At 39.6% G+C, this 20,377-nt stretch overlaps 1 protein-coding gene across 1 annotated transcript in view; it reads left to right on the top strand.

The window, feature by feature from the left end:
* The first annotated feature begins 450 nt into the window (after positions 1–450).
* Positions 451–20,377, top strand: part of LOC142748397 (phospholipid phosphatase 3-like) — a 30,419-nt gene continuing 10,492 nt past the window's right edge. The window contains exons 1-3 of the mRNA XM_075855500.1: positions 451–721; positions 19,036–19,193; positions 19,524–19,795. Coding sequence (XP_075711615.1) covers positions 562–721; positions 19,036–19,193; positions 19,524–19,795 — 590 coding nt within the window. The 5' untranslated portion in view covers positions 451–561. The remainder of the gene's footprint in view (positions 722–19,035; positions 19,194–19,523; positions 19,796–20,377) is intronic.

Here is a 20,377-nt window from a genome sequence, read left to right as displayed (position 1 = left end):
CTTGATGCACAAACCATGCAGTTTTAAGAAGTTACATGACAAATTCCATTCTGCTACATCTGGGTCACTACTCCTATGTCCAACTTGAAGTCTACTTGTATTGTCGAATAATAACTGTAATAATGGAATAGTGGCGGAGCTATCATTGCATGTACACTAGCAGGAGAGCTGTGAACATTGCTCGCTCCTTCCTTTACACGCCTGTCGACACTTTGCTCCACCAGCTATTCTTAAGTTCAATTTCAATCTCAAGAACATATGGACACTTATAGATTGCAGGGTCCCATAGAGATGGATTGCAGGGTGTGGACCACTCGGAGCTCAGATTACAGCTACATTATTCTCTTTTCCTAAACAGTTATCTCTCTTCCTCTCCTTCCTTCCAATGTCTGTCTCTGCCGCATACACCCCTCCCAGCCCCTCCTTCTCTTCCTCTCGCTCTCTTAACTGTCTTTGCTCTCTACTGACAAACTTAGAAGTCTCTCTGGTTAGAGGAACAGACACATTCAAGAGGCCAAGACTGAAAGGCAGTGGTGACACAACCATTATCTACCTGGCATCATGCATCTAACCCCTGGCGGAGCACCGGACTGGTGTCCAGACCCCAGAGTCCTCAAAGTGACAGTCGGGGGACACTGTGTCCACCGGCAACCAAAAACTAAAGTCAGCAAAGGATCTAGAAGGTCGCTGGTTTTCCTGGATTTGTTGTGCCTGTGTGTGGGTAAGTATGTGCCAGTCTACAGGGGTGCTATTCATTGTGCCGGACTTACAGAAGCACACATACTACACCACCTGTTCTTTATAATGCGGAACATTTCTACATTTCCAAAAATGTGTTGTTTTTTTTTTCATTTTTGTCAATATTTCAGGCATTCATTTAATCTATAGGTAATAAACGAGATAGTGGGTAATAAAAACATTCAGTGTTTATATGCAATTCTCATATACGAGATGTGGTCAGTTACAGATGTAGCAGAGCCGAATTATTTTGCACGATTGGGAAATCTATGAAAGCATTGATATCTGACCTACCGTTTATTAAAGACGTTCTCCAGTTTAGAAAACCCATTTTCATATACCCTATTTGGAAATTCTGAGTTGATAGACCGAGGTCCCCAGTTCAGGAACTTCATCTCTTACAAAGAGCATCTTTCGCTCTGGAGGACCTGTCCTGTCCTGCATTACAAAGACAACTGTTTGATATGAATGGGCACTGTGTGATGCTTCATTTCCCCTGTGGTGGCGCTGTAGGGAAATGGAACACATGCCATGGTATCCCACAGATTACAACTGATCGCTGGGGGTCTCAGTAGTTGTTCAATTTGTGGTCAGCTTTTTTAAAGGTAGGGATTGCCCAAAATAGACAACCTCTTTAACAACCTAATATTGCCCATTGACCAGATCCGCTAGGTAGATCCAAGTTTGGAGAGGATTTAACGCCCAGTTGGCCAATCACATGCTTTGCCGAATTGGACCAGATTGAACAATTCGGTAGTAGGTTGGTCATGGAAGACTTTATCATGTACAATTTTCATCCTCTAGATATCAGAGTAGGTCTCCTCTCCTGGGGCTGGTTCAATCCATCCAATCCCATCCTAGGAAGGAAAGTTCGGCACTTGTTCTTCCCTCCTCGTCTTTTGAAGAAGAAGAAAGATGGTGTTACTCTTTGGTTGGTCCTCCAACTTTGTTTGAGAAGAATGTAGTGAGTGGTAGATCTGTGTTTTAGATCTTCAATGTGGAAGGAACCTTAGCTGATGCCTTCACCTTTACATGAGCTTCTTATCACCTGTAGGGTCTTTATGGGACGTACCTTCTGGACATGGTCACGTTTCTTAATTTTGTCTGTAATACATCGGTGTGTAGCTTTTTTACTGGAGGTCCTATTCTAGGATTCTGTGGGGTGTGGGGTAGTTGGCCCATTTGTCACCTTCTTCAAATAGTATTCTAAAATTAGAGCTTCAAAGTGACCATAGTAGCTGCTGATAAGATGACACAGTGGTGTCCACTCTCCTCAACCACAAATGATCACACTGTGCGTAATACGCTCTACCATAAGACCCTCAATAATAACCCTGTGCCAATACTGCATCTGTGGTAGCCCAATGATGGTTTACAACCGATGGAAATCGATGTCATCTCACTCACTGATAATTAAAATACAAGCATTAGAGCCAATATATGTCTTAAAGATGTAGCAGAGCTGAATTTGTTATTTAACACTAGGATTGCATACCTCAGAAGTTTACTAGAAGTCCTACAGATTAGAAAATCAGCAGTAGTTGTGGCAAGTGACAAACTCAGCTCTAGTGATCCTGACAAACTCATCAGTGCTACATCTCTATATATCGTATCACTAGTGTCAGTGAAAAATTTAGCGATTCAACATCGTAATTTTATAGCTGAGGTCGACAATCATCCGGGATTGTGATACTGTCAGACTAGTGAATAGAAATGAATTGTAACTGTCACATGACCGACACAATCACATGAATTTTATTGGAGCATGACTTAGCGGTAAAAGGTGGCATGACTTGGCACATATTCAAGTAATATCATCATGTCAGAAATCTTTAGTCTGACACTGGTATAATCTATCTATCTATCTATCTATCTATCTATCTATCTATCTATCTATCTATCTATCTATCTATCTATCTATCTAACTATCTATCTATCTATCTATCTATCTATCTATCTATCTATCTATCTATCTATCTATCTATCTATCTATCTCATATCTATCTATCTATCTATCTATCTATCTATCTATCTACCTCATATCTATCTATCTATCTATCTATCTATCTATCTATCTATCATCTATCTATCTATCTATCTATCTATCTATCTATCTATCTATCTATCTATCTCATATCTATCTATCAATTCAATTCAATTCAATTCAATTCAAAGGAGCTTTATTGGCAGGACCAAATACATATTAGCATTGCCAAAGCAAGTAAGAAGTAAGGGAATGAGGGATAGGGACTGAGGGCTTGGGGATAGGGATACATCTAGGGTCGGGGTTATACGAGTCCATGGCATATCATGTCTCTCTCAGTCTATGGCATGCAGTGACATATTGTGCCGCTGTGCCCACTGTGGTTTCCTCTTCACCCAGCAGGATGTAGAGTTTCTCTTCTTCTTCCATGGAGCTGAAGTCCGGTAAGAGATCAGAGAGTCTCCTGAAGTGAGTGTCCCTCACTGCTGAGTATTTGGAGCAGTGTAGCAGGAAGTGGGCCTCATCCTCCACGGCCTCCTGGTCGCACTGTTGGCACAGTCGGCTCTCCCTGGGCTTGTAGGTCTGTCTGTGGCGCCCGGATTCGATGAGCAGGTTGTGGGCGCTCAGTCTGTAGCGGCTCAGGATCTGTCTGTCTCTGGGGTTTGGCAGTTTCTCCAGATATGGCGCCAGTTTATATTCCCGCTGTAGACTCCGGTATATTGTCAGTTTCTGGGATGTCTTTATGTCGTTCCTCCAGTCACTGATATACTCCTCTTGGTTCTCGTTTATTGTCTTCTTGATTTCGGCTTTTGTGAGGCCGCGCTGAGTGACATTTTCTTCAGGCCGGGTCAGGGTGAGATGTTCTGGGGGGTCTGGTTTACCTGGGACCCCTTGGTGTAGCAGGGCTTTATGGTGATAGGAACTTTGCCTGCTGCTGTGTAGATGGGCCCAGAATGATAGCGCCCTCTTCTGGATTGTGAGGTGTAGTGGGAATCTGCCCTGTTCTGCCCGACAGGCACTATTTGAGGTGCTCCGATGGACTTGGAGAAGGTGTTTGCAGAATTCTAGGTGGAAGATTTCTGTTGGGCTGGAATCCCACCTTGACCAGTCTGGGTATGTGTCCGGACCCCAGACTTCACTGGCATACAGGAGGATTGGGGAGATGATGGAGTCAAAGATTTTCAGCCAGACCGTCACTGGTGGTTTGAGATGATAGAGTTTTCTTCGGATGGCATAGAAGGTTTTGCACGCCTTGTCTTTCAGAATCTCTATGGCTTGTTTAAAGCTTCCTGATTGGTTGATTTCTAGGCCCAGGTAAGTGTACCTGTCGGTCGCTGTGATTGTGGCGTTATTTAGTGTGAAGGTCGGGTGCCTGGGGGATTTTGAGTTTCTCTTCTGGAACACCATGATGTTGGTTTTCTTTGCATTGATGGGTAGTGCCCACGTGGAGCTGAATTTTTCTAGGATTTGCAGGTTGTCTTGGAGACCTTTCTCGGTTGGTGATAGCAGCAGAAGGTCATCTGCATACAACAGGAATTTCACTTGGGTGTCATGGAGGGCGAGACCTAGTGCTGAGGAGGATTCCAGAGCTGTGGCCAGTTCATTGATGTAGATGTTGAAGAGCGTTGGACTGAGGCTGCAGCCCTGTCTGACTCCTCGGCTCTGCTGGAAATCGGCCGTTCTTCTCCCGTTCACCTTCACGCTGCATCTGTTCTCTGTGTAGGAGCTTCTGATGACGTCATAGGTTTTACCTCCTATTCCGCTCTCCAGCAGTTTCAGGAATAGGCCCGGGTGCCACATTGAGTCAAAGGCCTTCTTAAAGTCCACAAAACAGGCGTAAATCTTCCCATGCTTTGTATGGTGGACGTGGCTCTTGATGAGGCTGCGCAGGGTGTAGATGTGGTCAGTGGTGCGGTGGTTTGGCATGAACCCAGCTTGGCTTTGGTGGAGGACATTGTGCTGGGTGAGGAAGCTGAGGATTCTCTTATTCAGGATGCTGCTGAACAGTTTCCCCAGGTTGCTGCTGACACATATCCCTCGGTAGTTGGCCGGGTCGTACCTGTCCCCACTCTTGTGGATTGGTGTTATAAGGCCTTGGTTCCAGATTTGCGGGAAGTAGCCGGCACTCAGCACTATATTAAATAGTTTTACTATTGCGGCCTGTATTTCTGGCGGGCTGTGTTTTATCATTTCTGGTGAGATTCTGTCTAGGCCGCTGGATTTTTTACACCTTATGTCTGAGGTTCTCTCTGTTACTTCTTGCAGTGTTATTGGTGTATCCAGGGGGTTTTGAGAATCTTTAAGTGTTTCCTCCATCGCCTTCAATTTTGATATTATTTGTTTTTGTTCTTGGCTTTGTCCGTCTTTCGGGATATCTTTGTAGAGGTCCTTGAAATATTGGAGCCAGATGTTGCCATTTTGAATATGAAGGTTGTTTTTCTTGCAATTTTTGCCCATGTGTTTCCATAATTCCCAGAACGAGTTGTCATGGAGGGCGTCTTGGAGTTGGGTAAGTTTGGTGGAGATGTGCCTTTGTTTTTTCTTTCGGAGGATGGTCTTGTATTGCCTCTGTATGTTGCTGTAGGCCTCCTTCAGACCGGTGTTGTTTGGGTCTCGGTGCTTCTTATTTGAGGCATTTCTTAGGGTCTTCCGTACTTCTTTGCACTCACGGTCAAACCAACCGTTAGGATGTATTTCTTGTGGCCTCTTGTAGTCACATCTTTTCAGGTCAGACTTCTCTGCCATGGTATAGAATATATTATTGAGGTCATTTACGGCCTGATTGACCCCTCCTGGGCTGGTCTCATACACCTTGTTGTAGAGGTTGTGAAGCATCTCCTGCACTTCTATCTATCTATCTATCTATCTCATATCTATCTATCTATCTATCTATCTATCTATCTATCTATCTATCTATCTATCTAGCTCATATCTATCTATCTATCTATCTATCTATCTATCTATCTATCTATCTATCTATCTATCTATCTATCTATCTATCTATCTATCTATCTCATATCTATCAATCTATCTATCTATCTATCTATCTATCTATCTATCTATCTATCTATCTATCTATCTAGCTATCTCATATCTATCTATCTATCTATCTATCTATCTATCTATCTATCTCATATCTATCTAACTATGTATCTATCTATCTATCTATCTATCTATCTATCTATCTATCTATCTATCTATCTATCTATCTCATATCTATCTATCTATCTATCTATCTATCTATCTATCTATCTATCTCATATCTATCTATCTATCTATCTATCTATCTATCTATCTATCTATCTATCTATCTCATATCTATCTATCTATCTATCTATCTATCTATCTATCTATCTATCTATCTATCTCATATCTATCTATCTATCTATCTATCTATCTATCTATCTATCTATCTATCTATCTATCTATCTATCTATCTATCTAGCTATCTCATATCTATCTATCTATCTATCTATCTATCTATCTATCTATCTATCTATCTATCTATCTATCTATCTATATATCTATCTCATATCTATCTAACTATCTATCTATCTATCTATCTATCTATCTATCTATCTATCTATCTATCTATCTATCTATCTATCTATCTATCTATCTCATATCTATCTATCTATCTATCTATCTATCTATCTCATATCTATCTATCTATCTATCTATCTATCTATCTATCTATCTATCTATCTATCTATCTATTTATCTATCTATCTATCTATCTATCTATCTATCTATCTATCTCATATCTATCTATCTCATATCTATTTATCTATCTATCTATTTATCTCATATCTATCTATCTATCTATCTATCTATCTATCTATCTATCTATCTCATATCTATCTATCTATCTATCTATCTATCTATCTATCTATCTATCTCATATCTATCTATCTATCTATCTATCTATCTATCTATCTATCTCATATCTATCTATCTATCTATCTATCTATCTATCTATCTATCTATCTATCTCATATCTATCTATCTATCTATCTATCTATCATCTATCTATCTATCTATCTATCTATCTATCTATCTCATATCTATCTATATCTATCTATCTATCTATCTATCTATCTATCTATCTATCTATCTATCTATCTATCTATCTATCTCATATCTATCTATCTATCTATCTATCTATCTATCTATCTATCTATCTATCTATCTATCTATCTATCTATCTATCTATCTATCTATCTCATATCTATCTATCTATCTATCTATCTATCTATCTATCTATCTCATATCTATCTATCTATCTATCTATCTATCTCATATCTATCTATATCTATCTATCTATCTATCTATCTATCTATCTCATATCTATCTATCTATCTATCTATCTATCTATCTATCTCATATCTATCTATCTATCTATCTATCTATCTCATATCCATCTATCTATCTATCTATCTATCTATCTATCTATCTATCTATCTCATATCTATCTATCTATCTATCTATCTCATATCTATCTATCTATCTATCTATCTATCTATCTATCTATCTATCTATCTATCTATCTATCTATCTCATATCTATCTATCTATCTATCTATCTATCTATCTATCTATCTATCTATCTCATATCTATCTATCTATCTATCTATCTATCTCATATCTATCTATCTATCTATCTATCTATCTATCTATCTATCTATCTAGCTATCTCATATCTCTCTCTCTATCTATCTATCTATCTATCTATCTATCTAGCTATCTCATATCTATCTATCTATCTATCTATCTATCTATCTAGCTCATATCTATCTATCTATCTATCTATCTATCTCATATCTATCTATCTATCTATCTATCTATCTATCTATCTATCTATCTATCTATCTATCTATCTATCTATCTATCTATCTATCTCATATCTATCTATCTATCTATCTAGCTATCTCATATCTATCTATCTATCTATCTATCTATCTATCTCATATCTATCTAACTATGTATCTATCTATCTATCTATCTATCTATCTCATATCTATCTATCTATCTATCTATCTATCTATCTATCTATCTCATATCTATCTATCTATCTATCTATCTATCTATCTATCTATCTATCTATCTATCTATCTATCTCATATCTATCTATCTATCTATCTATCTATCTCATATCTATCTATCTATCTATCTATCTATCTATCTATCTATCTCATATCTATCTATCTATCTATCTATCTATAAATCTATCTATCTCATATCTATCTATCTATCTATCTATCATCTATCTATCTATCTATCTATCTATCTATCTATCTATCTATCTATCTATCTATCTATCTATCTATCTATCTATCTATCTATCTATCTATCTATCTATCTATCTCATATCTATCTATATCTATCTATCTATCTATCTATCTATCTATCTCATATCTATCTATCTATCTATCTATCTATCTATCTATCTCATATCTATCTATCTATCTATCTATCTATCTCATATCTATCTATCTATCTATCTATCTATCTATCTATCTATCTATCTATCTATCTATCTCATATCTATCTATATCTATCTATCTATCTATCTATCTATCTATCTATCTATCTATCTATCTATCTATCTATCTATCTATCTCATATCTATCTATCTATCTATCTATCTATCTATCTATCTCATATCTATCTATCTATCTATCTATCTATCTATCTATCTATCTATCTATCTATCTATCTATCTATCTATCTATCTATCTCATATCCATCTATCTATCTATCTATCTATCTATCTCATATCTATCTATCTATCTATCTCATATCTATCTATCTATCTATCTATCTCATATCTATCTATCTATCTATCTATCTATCTATCTATCTATCTATCTCATATCTATCTATCTATCTATCTATCTATCTCATATCTATCTATCTATCTATCTATCTAGCTATCTCATATCTATCTATCTATCTATCTATCTATCTATCTCATATCTATCTAACTATCTATCTATCTATCTATCTATCTCATATCTATCTATCTATCTATCTATCTATCTATCTCATATCTATCTATCTATCTATCTATCTCATATCTATCTATCTATCTATCTCATATCTATCTATCTATCTATCTATCTATCTATCTATCTATCTATCTCATATCTATCTATCTATCTATCTCATATCTATCTATCTATCTATCTATCTATCATCTATCTATCTATCTATCTATCTATCTCATATCTATCTATATCTATCTATCTATCTATCTATCTATCTATCTATCTATCTATCTATCTATCTCATATCTATCTATCTATCTATCTATCTCATATCTATCTATCTATCTATCTATCTATCTATCTATCTATCTCATATCTATCTATCTATCTATCTCATATCTATCTATATCTATCTATCTATCTATCTCATATCTATCTATCTATCTATCTATCTATCTATCTCATATCTATCTATCTATCTATCTATCTATCTCATATCCATCTATCTATCTATCTATCTATCTATCTATCTATCTATCTATCTATCTATCTATCTATCTATCTATCTATCTATCTCATATCTATCTATCTATCTATCTATCTATCTATCTATCTATCTATCTATCTATCTATCTCATATCTATCTATCTATCTATCTATCTATCTATCTATCTATCTCATATCTATCTATCTATCTATCTATCTATCTATCTATCTATCTATCTATCTATCTATCTATCTATCTATCTATCTATCTATCTCATATCTATCTATCTATCTATCTCATATCTATCTATCAATTCAATTCAAAGAAGCTTTATTGGCAGGACCAAATACATATTAGCATTGCCAAAGCAAGTAAGAAGTAAGGGAATGAGGGATAGGGACTGAGGGATTGGGGGATAGGGACACATCTAGGGTCGGGGTTATACAAGTCCATGGCATATCATGTCTCTCTCAGTCTATGGCATGCAGTGACATATTGTGCCGCTGTGCCCACTGTGGTTTCCTCTTCACCCAGCAGGATGTAGAGTTTCTCTTCCTCTTCCATGGAGCTGAAGTCCGGTAAGAGATCAGAGAGTTTCCTGAAGTGAGTGTCCCTCACTGCTGAGTATTTGGAGCAGTGTAGCAGGAAGTGGGCCTCATCCTCCACGGCCTCCTGGTCGCACTGTTGGCACAGTCGGCTCTCCCTGGGCTTGTAGGTCTGTCTGTGGCGCCCGGATTCGATGAGCAGGTTGTGGGCGCTCAGTCTGTAGCGGCTCAGGATCTGTCTGTCTCTGGGGTTTGGCAGTTTCTCCAGATATGGTGCCAGTTTATATTCCCGCTGTAGACTCCGGTATATTGTCAGTTTCTGGGATGTCTTTATGTCGTTCCTCCAGTCACTGATATATTCCTCTTGGTTCTCGTTTATTGTCTCCTTGATTTCGGCTTTTGTGAGGCCGCGCTGAGTGACATTTTCTTCAGGCCGGGTCAGGGTGAGATGTTCTGGGGGGCCTGGTTTACCTGGGACCCCTTGGTGTAGCAGGGCTTTATGGTGATAGGAACTTTGCCTGCTGCTGTGTAGGTGGGCCCAGAATGATAGCGCCCTCTTCTGGATTGTGAGGTGTAGTGGGAATCTGCCCAGTTCTGCCCGACAGGCACTATTTGTGGTGCTCCGATGGACTTGGAGAAGGTGTTTGCAGAATTCTAGGTGGAAGATTTCTGTTGGGCTGGAATCCCACCTTGACCAGTCTGGGTATGTGTCCGGACCCCAGACTTCACTGGCATACAGGAGGATTGGGGAGATGATGGAGTCAAAGATTTTCAGCCAGACCGTCACTGGTGGTTTGAGATGATAGAGTTTTCTTCTGATGGCATAGAAGGTTTTGCACGCCTTGTCTTTCAGTATCTTTATGGCTTGTTTAAAGCTTCCTGATTGGTTGATTTCTAGGCCCAGGTAAGTGTACCTGTCGGTCGCTGTGATTGTGGCGTTATTTAGTGTGAAGGTCGGGTGCCTGGGGGATTTTGAGTTTCTCTTCTGGAACACCATGATGTTAATTTTCTTTGCATTGATGGGTAGTGCCCACGTGGAGCTGAATTTTTCTAGGATTTGCAGGTTGTCTTGGAGACCTTTCTCGGTTGGTGATAGTAACAGAAGGTCATCTGCATACAACAGGAATTTCACCTGGGTGTCATGGAGGGCGAGACCTGGTGCTGAGGAGGATTCCAGAGCTGTGGCCAGTTCATTGATGTAGATGTTGAAGAGCGTTGGACTGAGGCTGCAGCCTTGTCTGACTCCTCGGCTCTGCTGGAAATCGGCCGTTCTTCTCCCGTTCACCTTCACGCTGCATCTGTTCTCTGTGTAGGAGCTTCTGATGACGTCATAGGTTTTACCTCCTATTCCGCTCTCCAGCAGTTTCAGGAATAGGCCCGGGTGCCACACTGAGTCAAAGGCCTTCTTAAAGTCCACAAAACAGGCGTAAATCTTCCCATGCTTTGTATTGTGGACGTGGCTCTTGATGAGGCTGCGCAGGGTGTAGATGTGGTCAGTGGTGCGGTGGTTTGGCATGAACCCAGCTTGGCTTTGGTGGAGGACATTGTGCTGGGAGAGGAAGCTGAGGATTCTCTTATTCAGGATGCTGTTGAACAGTTTCCCCAGGTTGCTGCTGACACATATCCCTCGGTAGTTGGCCGGGTCGTACCTGTCCCCACTCTTGTGGATTGGTGTTATAAGGCCTTGGTTCCAGATTTGCGGGAAGTAGCCGGCACTCAGCACTATATTAAATAGTTTGACTATTGCGGCCTGTATTTCTGGCGGGCTGTGTTTTATCATTTCTGGTGAGATTCTGTCTAGGCCGCTGGATTTTTTACACCTATCTATCTATCTATCTATCTATCTATCTATCTATCTATCTATCTATCTATCTATCTCATATCTATCTATCTATCTATCTATCTATCTATCTATCTATCTATCTATCTATCTATCTATCTATCTATCTATCTATCTATCTATCTATCTCATATCTATCTATATCTATCTATCTATCTATCTATCTATCTATCTATCTATCTATCTATCTATCTATCTATCTATCTATCTATCTATCTATCTATCTATCTATCTCATATCTATCTATATCTATCTATCTATCTATCTATCTCATATCCATCTATCTATCTATCTATCTATCTATCTATCTATCTCATATCTATCTATCTATCTATCTATCTATCTATCTATCTATCTATCTATCTATCTCATATCTATCTATCTATCTATCTATCTATCTATCTATCTATCTATCTATCTATCTATCTATCTATCTATCTCATATCTATCTATCTATCTATCTATCTATCTATCTATCTATCTATCTATCTATCTATCTATCTATCTCATATCTATCTATCTATCTATCTCATATCTATCTATCTATCGATCTATCTATCTAGCTATCTCATATCTATCTATCTATCTATCTATCTATCTATCTATCTATCTATCTATCTATCTCATATCTATCTAACTATCTATCTATCTATCTATCTATCTATCTCATATCTATCTATCTATCTATCTATCTATCTATCTATCTATCTATCTATCTATCTCATATCTATCTATCTATCTATCTATCTATCTATCTATCTCATATCTATCTATCTATCTATCTATCTCATATCTATCTATCTATCTATCTATCTCATATCTATTCAATTCAATTCAATTCAATTCAAAGGAGCTTTATTGGCAGGACCAAATACATATTAGCATTGCCAAAGCAAGTAAGAAGTAAGGGAATGAGGGATAGGGACTGAGGGCTTGGGGATAGGGACACATCTAGGGTCGGGGTTATACAAGTCCATGGCATATCATGTCTCTCTCAGTCTATGGCATGCAGTGACATATTGTGCCGCTGTGCCCACTGTGGTTTCCTCTTCACCCAGCAGGATGTAGAGTTTCTCTTCCTCTTCCATGGAGCTGAAGTCCGGTAAGAGATCGGAGAGTCTCCTGAAGTGAGTGTCCCTCACTGCTGAGTATTTGGAGCAGTGTAGCAGGAAGTGGGCCTCATCCTCCACGGCCTCCTGGTCGCACTGTTGGCACAGTCGGCTCTCCCTGGGCTTGTAGGTCTGTCTGTGGCGCCCGGATTCGATGAGCAGGTTGTGGGCGCTCAGTCTGTAGCGGCCCAGGATCTGTCTGTCTCTGGGGTTTGGCAGTTTCTCCAGATATGGCGCCAGTTTATATTCCCGCTGTAGACTCCGGTATATTGTCAGTTTCTGGGATGTCCTTATGTCGTTCCTCCAGTCACTGATATACTCCTCTTGGCCTTTGTTTATTGTCTCCTTGATTTCGGCTTTTGTGAGGCCGCGCTGAGTGACATTTTCTTCAGGCCGGGTCAGGGTGAGATGTTCTGGGGGGCCTGGTTTACCTGGGACCCCTTGGTGTAGCAGGGCTTTATGGTGATAGGAACTTTGCCTGCTGCTGTGTAGATGGGCCCAGAATGATAGCGCCCTCTTCTGGATTGTGAGGTGTAGTGGGAATCTGCCCAGTTCTGCCCGACAGGCACTATTTGTGGTGCTCCGATGGACTTGGAGAAGGTGTTTACAGAATTCTAGGTGGAAGATTTCTGTTGGGCTGGAATCCCACCTTGACCAGTCTGGGTATGTGTCCGGACCCCAGACTTCACTGGCATACAGGAGGATTGGGGAGATGATGGAGTCAAAGATTTTCAGCCAGACCGTCACTGGTGGTTTGAGGTGATAGAGTTTTCTTCTGATGGCATAGAAGGTTTTGCACGCCTTGTCTTTCAGTATCTCTATGGCTTGTTTAAAGCTTCCTGATTGGTTGATTTCTAGGCCCAGGTAAGTGTACCTGTCGGTCGCTGTGAGTGTGGCGTTATTTAGTGTGAAGGTCGGGAGCCTGGGGGATTTTGAGTTTCTCTTCTGGAACACCATGATGTTGGTTTTCTTTGCATTGATGGGTAGTGCCCACGTGGAGCTGAATTTTTCTAGGATTTGCAGGTTGTCTTGGAGACCTTTCTCGGTTGGTGATAGTAACAGAAGGTCATCTGCATACAACAGGAATTTCACCTGGGTGTCATGGAGGGCGAGACCTGGTGCTGAGGAGGATTCCAGAGATGTGGCCAGTTCATTGATGTAGATGTTGAAGAGCGTTGGACTGAGGCTGCAGCCTTGTCTGACTCCTCGGCTCTGCTGGAAATCAGCCGTTCTTCTCCCGTTCACCTTCACGCTGCATCTGTTCTCTGTGTAGGAGCTTCTGATGACGTCATAGGTTTTACCTCCTATTCCGCTCTCCAGCAGTTTCAGGAATAGGCCCGGGTGCCACACTGAGTCAAAGGCCTTCTTAAAGTCCACAAAACAGGCGTAGATCTTCCCATGCTTTGTATTGTGAACGTGGCTCTTGATGAGGCTGCGCAGGGTGTAGATGTGGTCAGTGGTGCGGTGGTTTGGCATGAACCCAGCTTGGCTTTGGTGGAGGACATTGTGCTGGGTGAGGAAGCTGAGGATTCTCTTATTCAGGATGCTGCTGAACAGTTTCCCCAGGTTGCTGCTGACACATATCCCTCGGTAGTTGGCCGGGTCGTACCTGTCCCCGCTCTTGTGGATTGGTGTTATAAGGCCTTGGTTCCAGATTTGCGGGAAGTAGCCGGCACTCAGCACTATATTAAATAGTTTTACTATTGCGGCCTGTATTTCTGGCGGGCTGTGTTTTATCATTTCTGGTGAGATTCCGTCTAGGCCGCTGGATTTTTTACACCTTATGTCTGAGGTTCTCTCTGTTACTTCTTGCAGTGTTATTGGTGTATCCAGGGGGTTTTGAGAATCTTTAAGTGTTTCCTCCATCGCCTTCAATTTTGATATTATTTGTTTTTGTTCTTGGCTTTGTCCGTCTTTCGGGATATCTTTGTAGAGGTCCTTGAAATATTGGAGCCAGATGTTGCCATTTTGGATATGAAGGTTGTTTTTCTTGCAATTTTTGCCCATGTGTTTCCATAATTCCCAGAACGAGTTGTCATGGAGGGCGTCTTGGAGTTGGGTAAGTTTGGTGGAGATGTGCCTTTGTTTTTTCTTTCGGAGGATGGTCTTGTATTGCCTCTGTATGTTGCTGTAGGCCTCCTTCAGACCGGTGTTGTTTGGGTCTCGGTGCTTCTTATTTGAGGCATTTCTTAGGGTCTTCCGTACTTCTTTGCACTCACGGTCAAACCAACCGTTAGGATGTATTTCTTGTGGCCTCTTGTAGTCACATCTTTTCAGGTCGGACCTCTCTGCCATGGTATAGAATATATTATTGAGGTCATTTACGGCCTGATTGACCCCTCCTGGGCTGGTCTCATACACCTTGTTGTAGAGGTTGTGAAGCATCTCCTGCACTTCTGGTCTGTTCATTGTCTCTTTATATTTTATAGTTGACGTTTTGGACCATTTATAAGATGAGGGCAGGTTGAAGAGGCCGGTTTGATGTGGTTTTTGTGCAGATGGTTTGGTTGTGGATTTGATGTATAGAAGTAATTGGTTGTGATCTGAAAGGTGCGTTTGTGGAGTGACTATGAGTGCGCCAATGTTTGCGGGGTCCATGTCCGTGATGGCATAGTCTACTGCACTGCTGCCTACATGGGAGTTTAGTGTATACCTTCCTAGAGAGTCTCCCTTGGTGCGGCCATTCAGTATGTGGAGTCCTAAGCTTCGACATAGATTCAGTAGTTTTTTCCCGCTTTTGTTGACGGTGCTGTCATAGCTGTTTCTCTCTTTCTGTAGGGAGTTATGACAGTCGGCCTCTGCTCCAAAGATGAAGATGTTTCCATCATTGGTCAGGTAGTCTTTATCTCTCCCCGTTCTTGCATTGAGGTCTCCGTAGATGAGAACGCTGCCCAGGGTCTGGAAATGGGCGGCTTCCCTTTGTATAATCTCAAAGCTGTCTGGGTTGGAGTACGGGGACTCTGGCGGTGCGATGTACGTTGCGCAGAGATACATGTCATACTGGGAGGTGAGGATAGAGCTGCCTATTCTTATCCAGATGTGGCTGTCTCCTCGCTTCACGGCTTTGATCTGCTCATGGAGCTCCTCCTTGTACCAGACTAATATTCCTCCTGAACACCGGCCCTGCTTGATGTGTTTATTTTTCAGGGCGGGGACAGAGATTTCCCTGTATCCAGTGGGCACCAGGGACTCATTCTCTGTCCTAGTCCATGTTTCCAGGAGGATTTGTATATCGATATTTTTCAGTCTTTGGTTGAAGTCTGGATCGTTAGTTTTGCATCCAAAGGCTGAGGCGTTGAGGCCTTGAATATTCCAGCTGCTGATTATAAAGGACGTCATTGTGTGTCCATATACCTTGTAATGAGCGGCGCTGTGTAGGACGGGCTGGAGATGTGACTGTTGGATGTGTTGTAGATGTTCTCGTGTTGTACAGTCACATTAGTTTTTTACATAGAGTGCTGAGCAGGGTCTTTATCTCCTCCATGTCTCTGCTCTGCGTGTCTCTGTGTGAGGCAGGGGGTTTCCTCCATGTCTCTGCTCTGCGTGTCTCTGTGTGAGGCAGGGGGTTTCCTCCATGTCTCTGCTCTGTGTGTCTCTGTGTGAGGCAGGGGGTTTCCTCCATGTCTCTGCTCTGCGTGTCTCTGTGTGAGGCAGGGGGTTTCCTCCATGTCTCTGCTCTGCGTGTCTCTGTGTGAGGCAGGGGGTTTCCTCCATGTCTCTGCTCTGTGTGTCTCTGTGTGAGGCAGGGGGTTTCCTCCATGTCTCTGCTCTGCGTGTCTCTGTGTGAGGCAGGGGGTTTTCTCCATGGCTTTTGCCTCTGTTGGTCTGACCTTGGGTAAAGGGGTTTTTCTCCTGGGTGTAGTGAGGTGTGTGGAGTTTGGGATCTTTTCATTGTTAGTGATGTCTCCATGTTTTGGCTTTGGCTGGTGTGGGGTCCAGGTCTGGGGGGTCTGTTCAGCACAATGTCTTTCAGTTCTTTGGCCAGAAGGCTGACCCCTCGTTTGTTGAGGTGTTTGTCATCATACAGTTTGACATTGAGCTGATGTTCGCTGCCAGCTCTGTGTTGATGACCTGGGTGATCTCGTTGGGTACATCTTTTCTTGGGAGCACGGATGATATAATTATTTTACTGTCAGGGAACTTTTGTTGTGCCGTCTTTGCTAGTTGGGTCAGTTGTTCTGCCATCTGCTGTTGCTGGTCTTGGAGGTTGTTTGTACCCGTGTGTATAATGAGATGGTTTGGATTGGTAAAATCTATCTATCTATCTCATATCTATCTATCTATCTATCTATCTATCTATCTATCTATCTATCTATCTATCTATCTATCTATCTATCTATCTATCTATCTATCTCATATCTATCTATCTATCTATCTATCTATCTATCTATCTATCTATCTATCTATCTATCTATCTATCTATCTATCTATCTATCTATCATCTATCTATCTATCTATCTCATATCTATCTATATCTATCTATCTATCTATCTATCTATCTATCTATCTATCTATCTATCTATCTATCTATCTATCTATCTATCTATCTATCTATCTCATATCTATCTATCTATCTATCTATCTATCTATCTATCTATCTATCTATCTATCTATCTATCTCATATCTATCTATCTATCTATCTATCTATCTATCTCATATCTATCTATCTATCTATCTATCTATCTATCTATCTATCTATCTATCTATCTATCTCATATCTATCTATATCTATCTATCTATCTATCTCATATCTATCTATCTATCTATCTATCTATCTCATATCTATCTATCTATCTATCTCATATCCATTTATCTATCTATCTATCTATCTATCTCATATCTATCTATCTATCTATCTATCTATCTATCTATCTATCTATCTATCTATCTATCTATCTATCTATCTATCTATCTATCTCATATCTATCTATCTATCTATCTATCTATCTCATATCTATCTATCTATCTATCTATCTATCTCATATCTATCTATCTATCTATCTATCTATCTATCTATCTATCTATCTATCTATCTATCTATCTATCCATCTATCTCATATCTATCTATCTCATATCTATCTATCTATCTATCTATTTATCTCATATCTATCTATCTATCTATCTATCTATCTATCTATCTATCTATCTATCTATCTATCATCTATCTATCTATCTATCTATCTATCTATCTATCTATCTATCTATCTATCTATCTATCTCATATCTATCTATCTATCTATCTATCTATCTATCTATCTATCTATCTATCTATCTATCTATCTATCTATCTATCTATCTCATATCTATCTATCTATCTATCTATCTATCTATCTATCTACTATCTATCTACTATCTATCTATCTATCTATCTATCTATCTATCTATCTATCTATCTATCTATCTATCTATCTATCTATCTATCTATCTATCTATCTATCTATCTATCTTTCCATCTATCTATTATCTATCTCATATCTATCTATCTATCTATCTCATATCTATCTATCTATCTATCTATCTATCCCATATCTATCTATCTATCTATCTATCTATCTATCTATCCCATATCATATCTATCTATCTATCTATCTCATATCATATCTATCTATCTATATTTATCTATCTATCTATCTATCTATCTCATATCTATCTATCTATCTATCTCATATCTATCTATCTATCTATCTATCTATCTATCTATCTATCTATCTATCTATCTATCTATCTATCTATCTATCATCTATCTATCTACTATCTATCTATCTATCTATCTATCTATCTATCTTTCCATCTATCTATTATCTATCTCATATCCATCTATCTATCTATGTATCTATCTATCTATCTATCTATCTATCTATCTATCTATCTATCTATCTATCTATCTATCTATCTATCTATCTATCTATCCCTCTCATATCTATCTATCTATCTATCTATCTATCTATCTATCTATCTCATATCTATCTATCTATCTATCTATCTATCTATCTATCTATCTATCTATCTATCTATCTATCTATCTATCTATCTATCTTTCTATCCATCTATCTTTACCTCAAATCTCTCATCTTATCTCTCTCCCTCTCTCTCTCTCTTTCTCGCTCTCTCTTACTCTCTGTCTCTCTCTCCTAATCTAATAATATTTATTTATTTATCCTTAGATATGCTACCTTTAATATCATTATCAATACTATTATACTTTGCAGTCATAAACACAATTATATGTTACTATAATATGGGATTGACTCTGAATAAGTAGTTATTATTATTATTATTATTATTATTATTATTACTGTTATATTTTTGTTGTTTTTATTATTCAATCTGTCTTTCTTATTACAGTTTCCATCCCCTTCTTGATCTGTGAGCTCGGAGTGGTTCCTCCGGTCCGTCGCGGGTTCTTCTGTGATGATGTCAGCATACAGTTCCCAGCAACCCAGGAGGAAACAGTGAGCGACACAATGCTCATCAGCCTGGGTATCCTAATCACTGGGGTCACGGTGCGTACCAAAAAGGACACCAACTTTCCCCCTACAGATCTTACCCTATATTGGCCAATCACTAATGACACTAGAAAAGTTTGGGACCTGTAATGGAGTGCGTATTGATAGACTGGAGTGGAGTTCCCCTTTTATTTGATCATGCATCAATAAGCACAAACATAGCAGCCCTCAGGGAGTTAACATAACACATTCAGCTCTGCTGCATCTGTACAGACTGAATAAGGGGAATAACAAGGAAGTACAGGGTTCATGGGGCATTTGTTTGGCATCGCCCTTGTTAGTAGTAGCTGTTGGCATTGACTTTTATGATGTTTTCCTCTCCTGTAGATTGTGCTTGGAGAATGTCACCGGGTCAGCAGGCAGCAGAGTTCAGATTCCTGTCCCAAAGACGGCTACCTATCCAGCGTTTACCGCCAGCTGCTTCCCTTCCTATTCGGTTCTGCCCTTGGACAGTCATTGACCAATGCAGCCAAGCTGAGTGCGGGTCGCCTGAGGCCAAACTTTCTCTCTGTGTGTCATCCAGAAGCTCTCAACTGTACCACTGGCTATGTGGAGGACTACACATGTACCGGGAATCCAAGCGCCGTGACGGAGTCCAGGTACCTAGGGCGGGGGTGGGTCAATGAATTCAAAGCAGTTGTCCCCTTTAGACAACCCCTATTTATTAGATGGGTCATCAACATTTAGCTGCTTGGACCTCCTCTCATTGTGGAGGACCATTAAGCAGTACGCAGCTCCCATTGAGTATGCCCACTTTGATCCAGCACCCCTTTTTTTAACTTGCATATGCCTTAATAACTCATGGTAAGGGTTTGTCCAAACTGGTCAACCACTAGAGTATGGCATTTAACAGATGTTCTTATCTAAAGAAAGAAAACCTTTAAGGGTTCTTTACAGTAAAAGATGTAAGAATAAGTTAAATTAATGATTACAGATTTTCCAAAAATATTTTTTTACGTATAAACATAATAACACCAGAAAATATTACACGTATCCTTTAATAAAAAGATAAACTGTCCTGGTTTGAAGTACTGTGTATATGATAGGAATGATTTTTTACGCTAAAAGCAGTAAATATAGGTTATTGTATAAGGAGAACATCTTGGAAACTACAGAAAGAAGTTAATATGTTCATACATTCTAACAATGGAAAATATTACATCTACGCTCTTTTGCGAAAG

The sequence above is a fragment of the Rhinoderma darwinii genome, chromosome 3, assembly GCF_050947455.1.
Source record: "Rhinoderma darwinii isolate aRhiDar2 chromosome 3, aRhiDar2.hap1, whole genome shotgun sequence".
Lineage (NCBI taxonomy): Eukaryota > Metazoa > Chordata > Amphibia > Anura > Rhinodermatidae > Rhinoderma > Rhinoderma darwinii.
The sequence above is the reverse complement of the archived record's forward strand: the minus strand, read 5'-3'. Positions and strand labels throughout refer to the sequence as shown.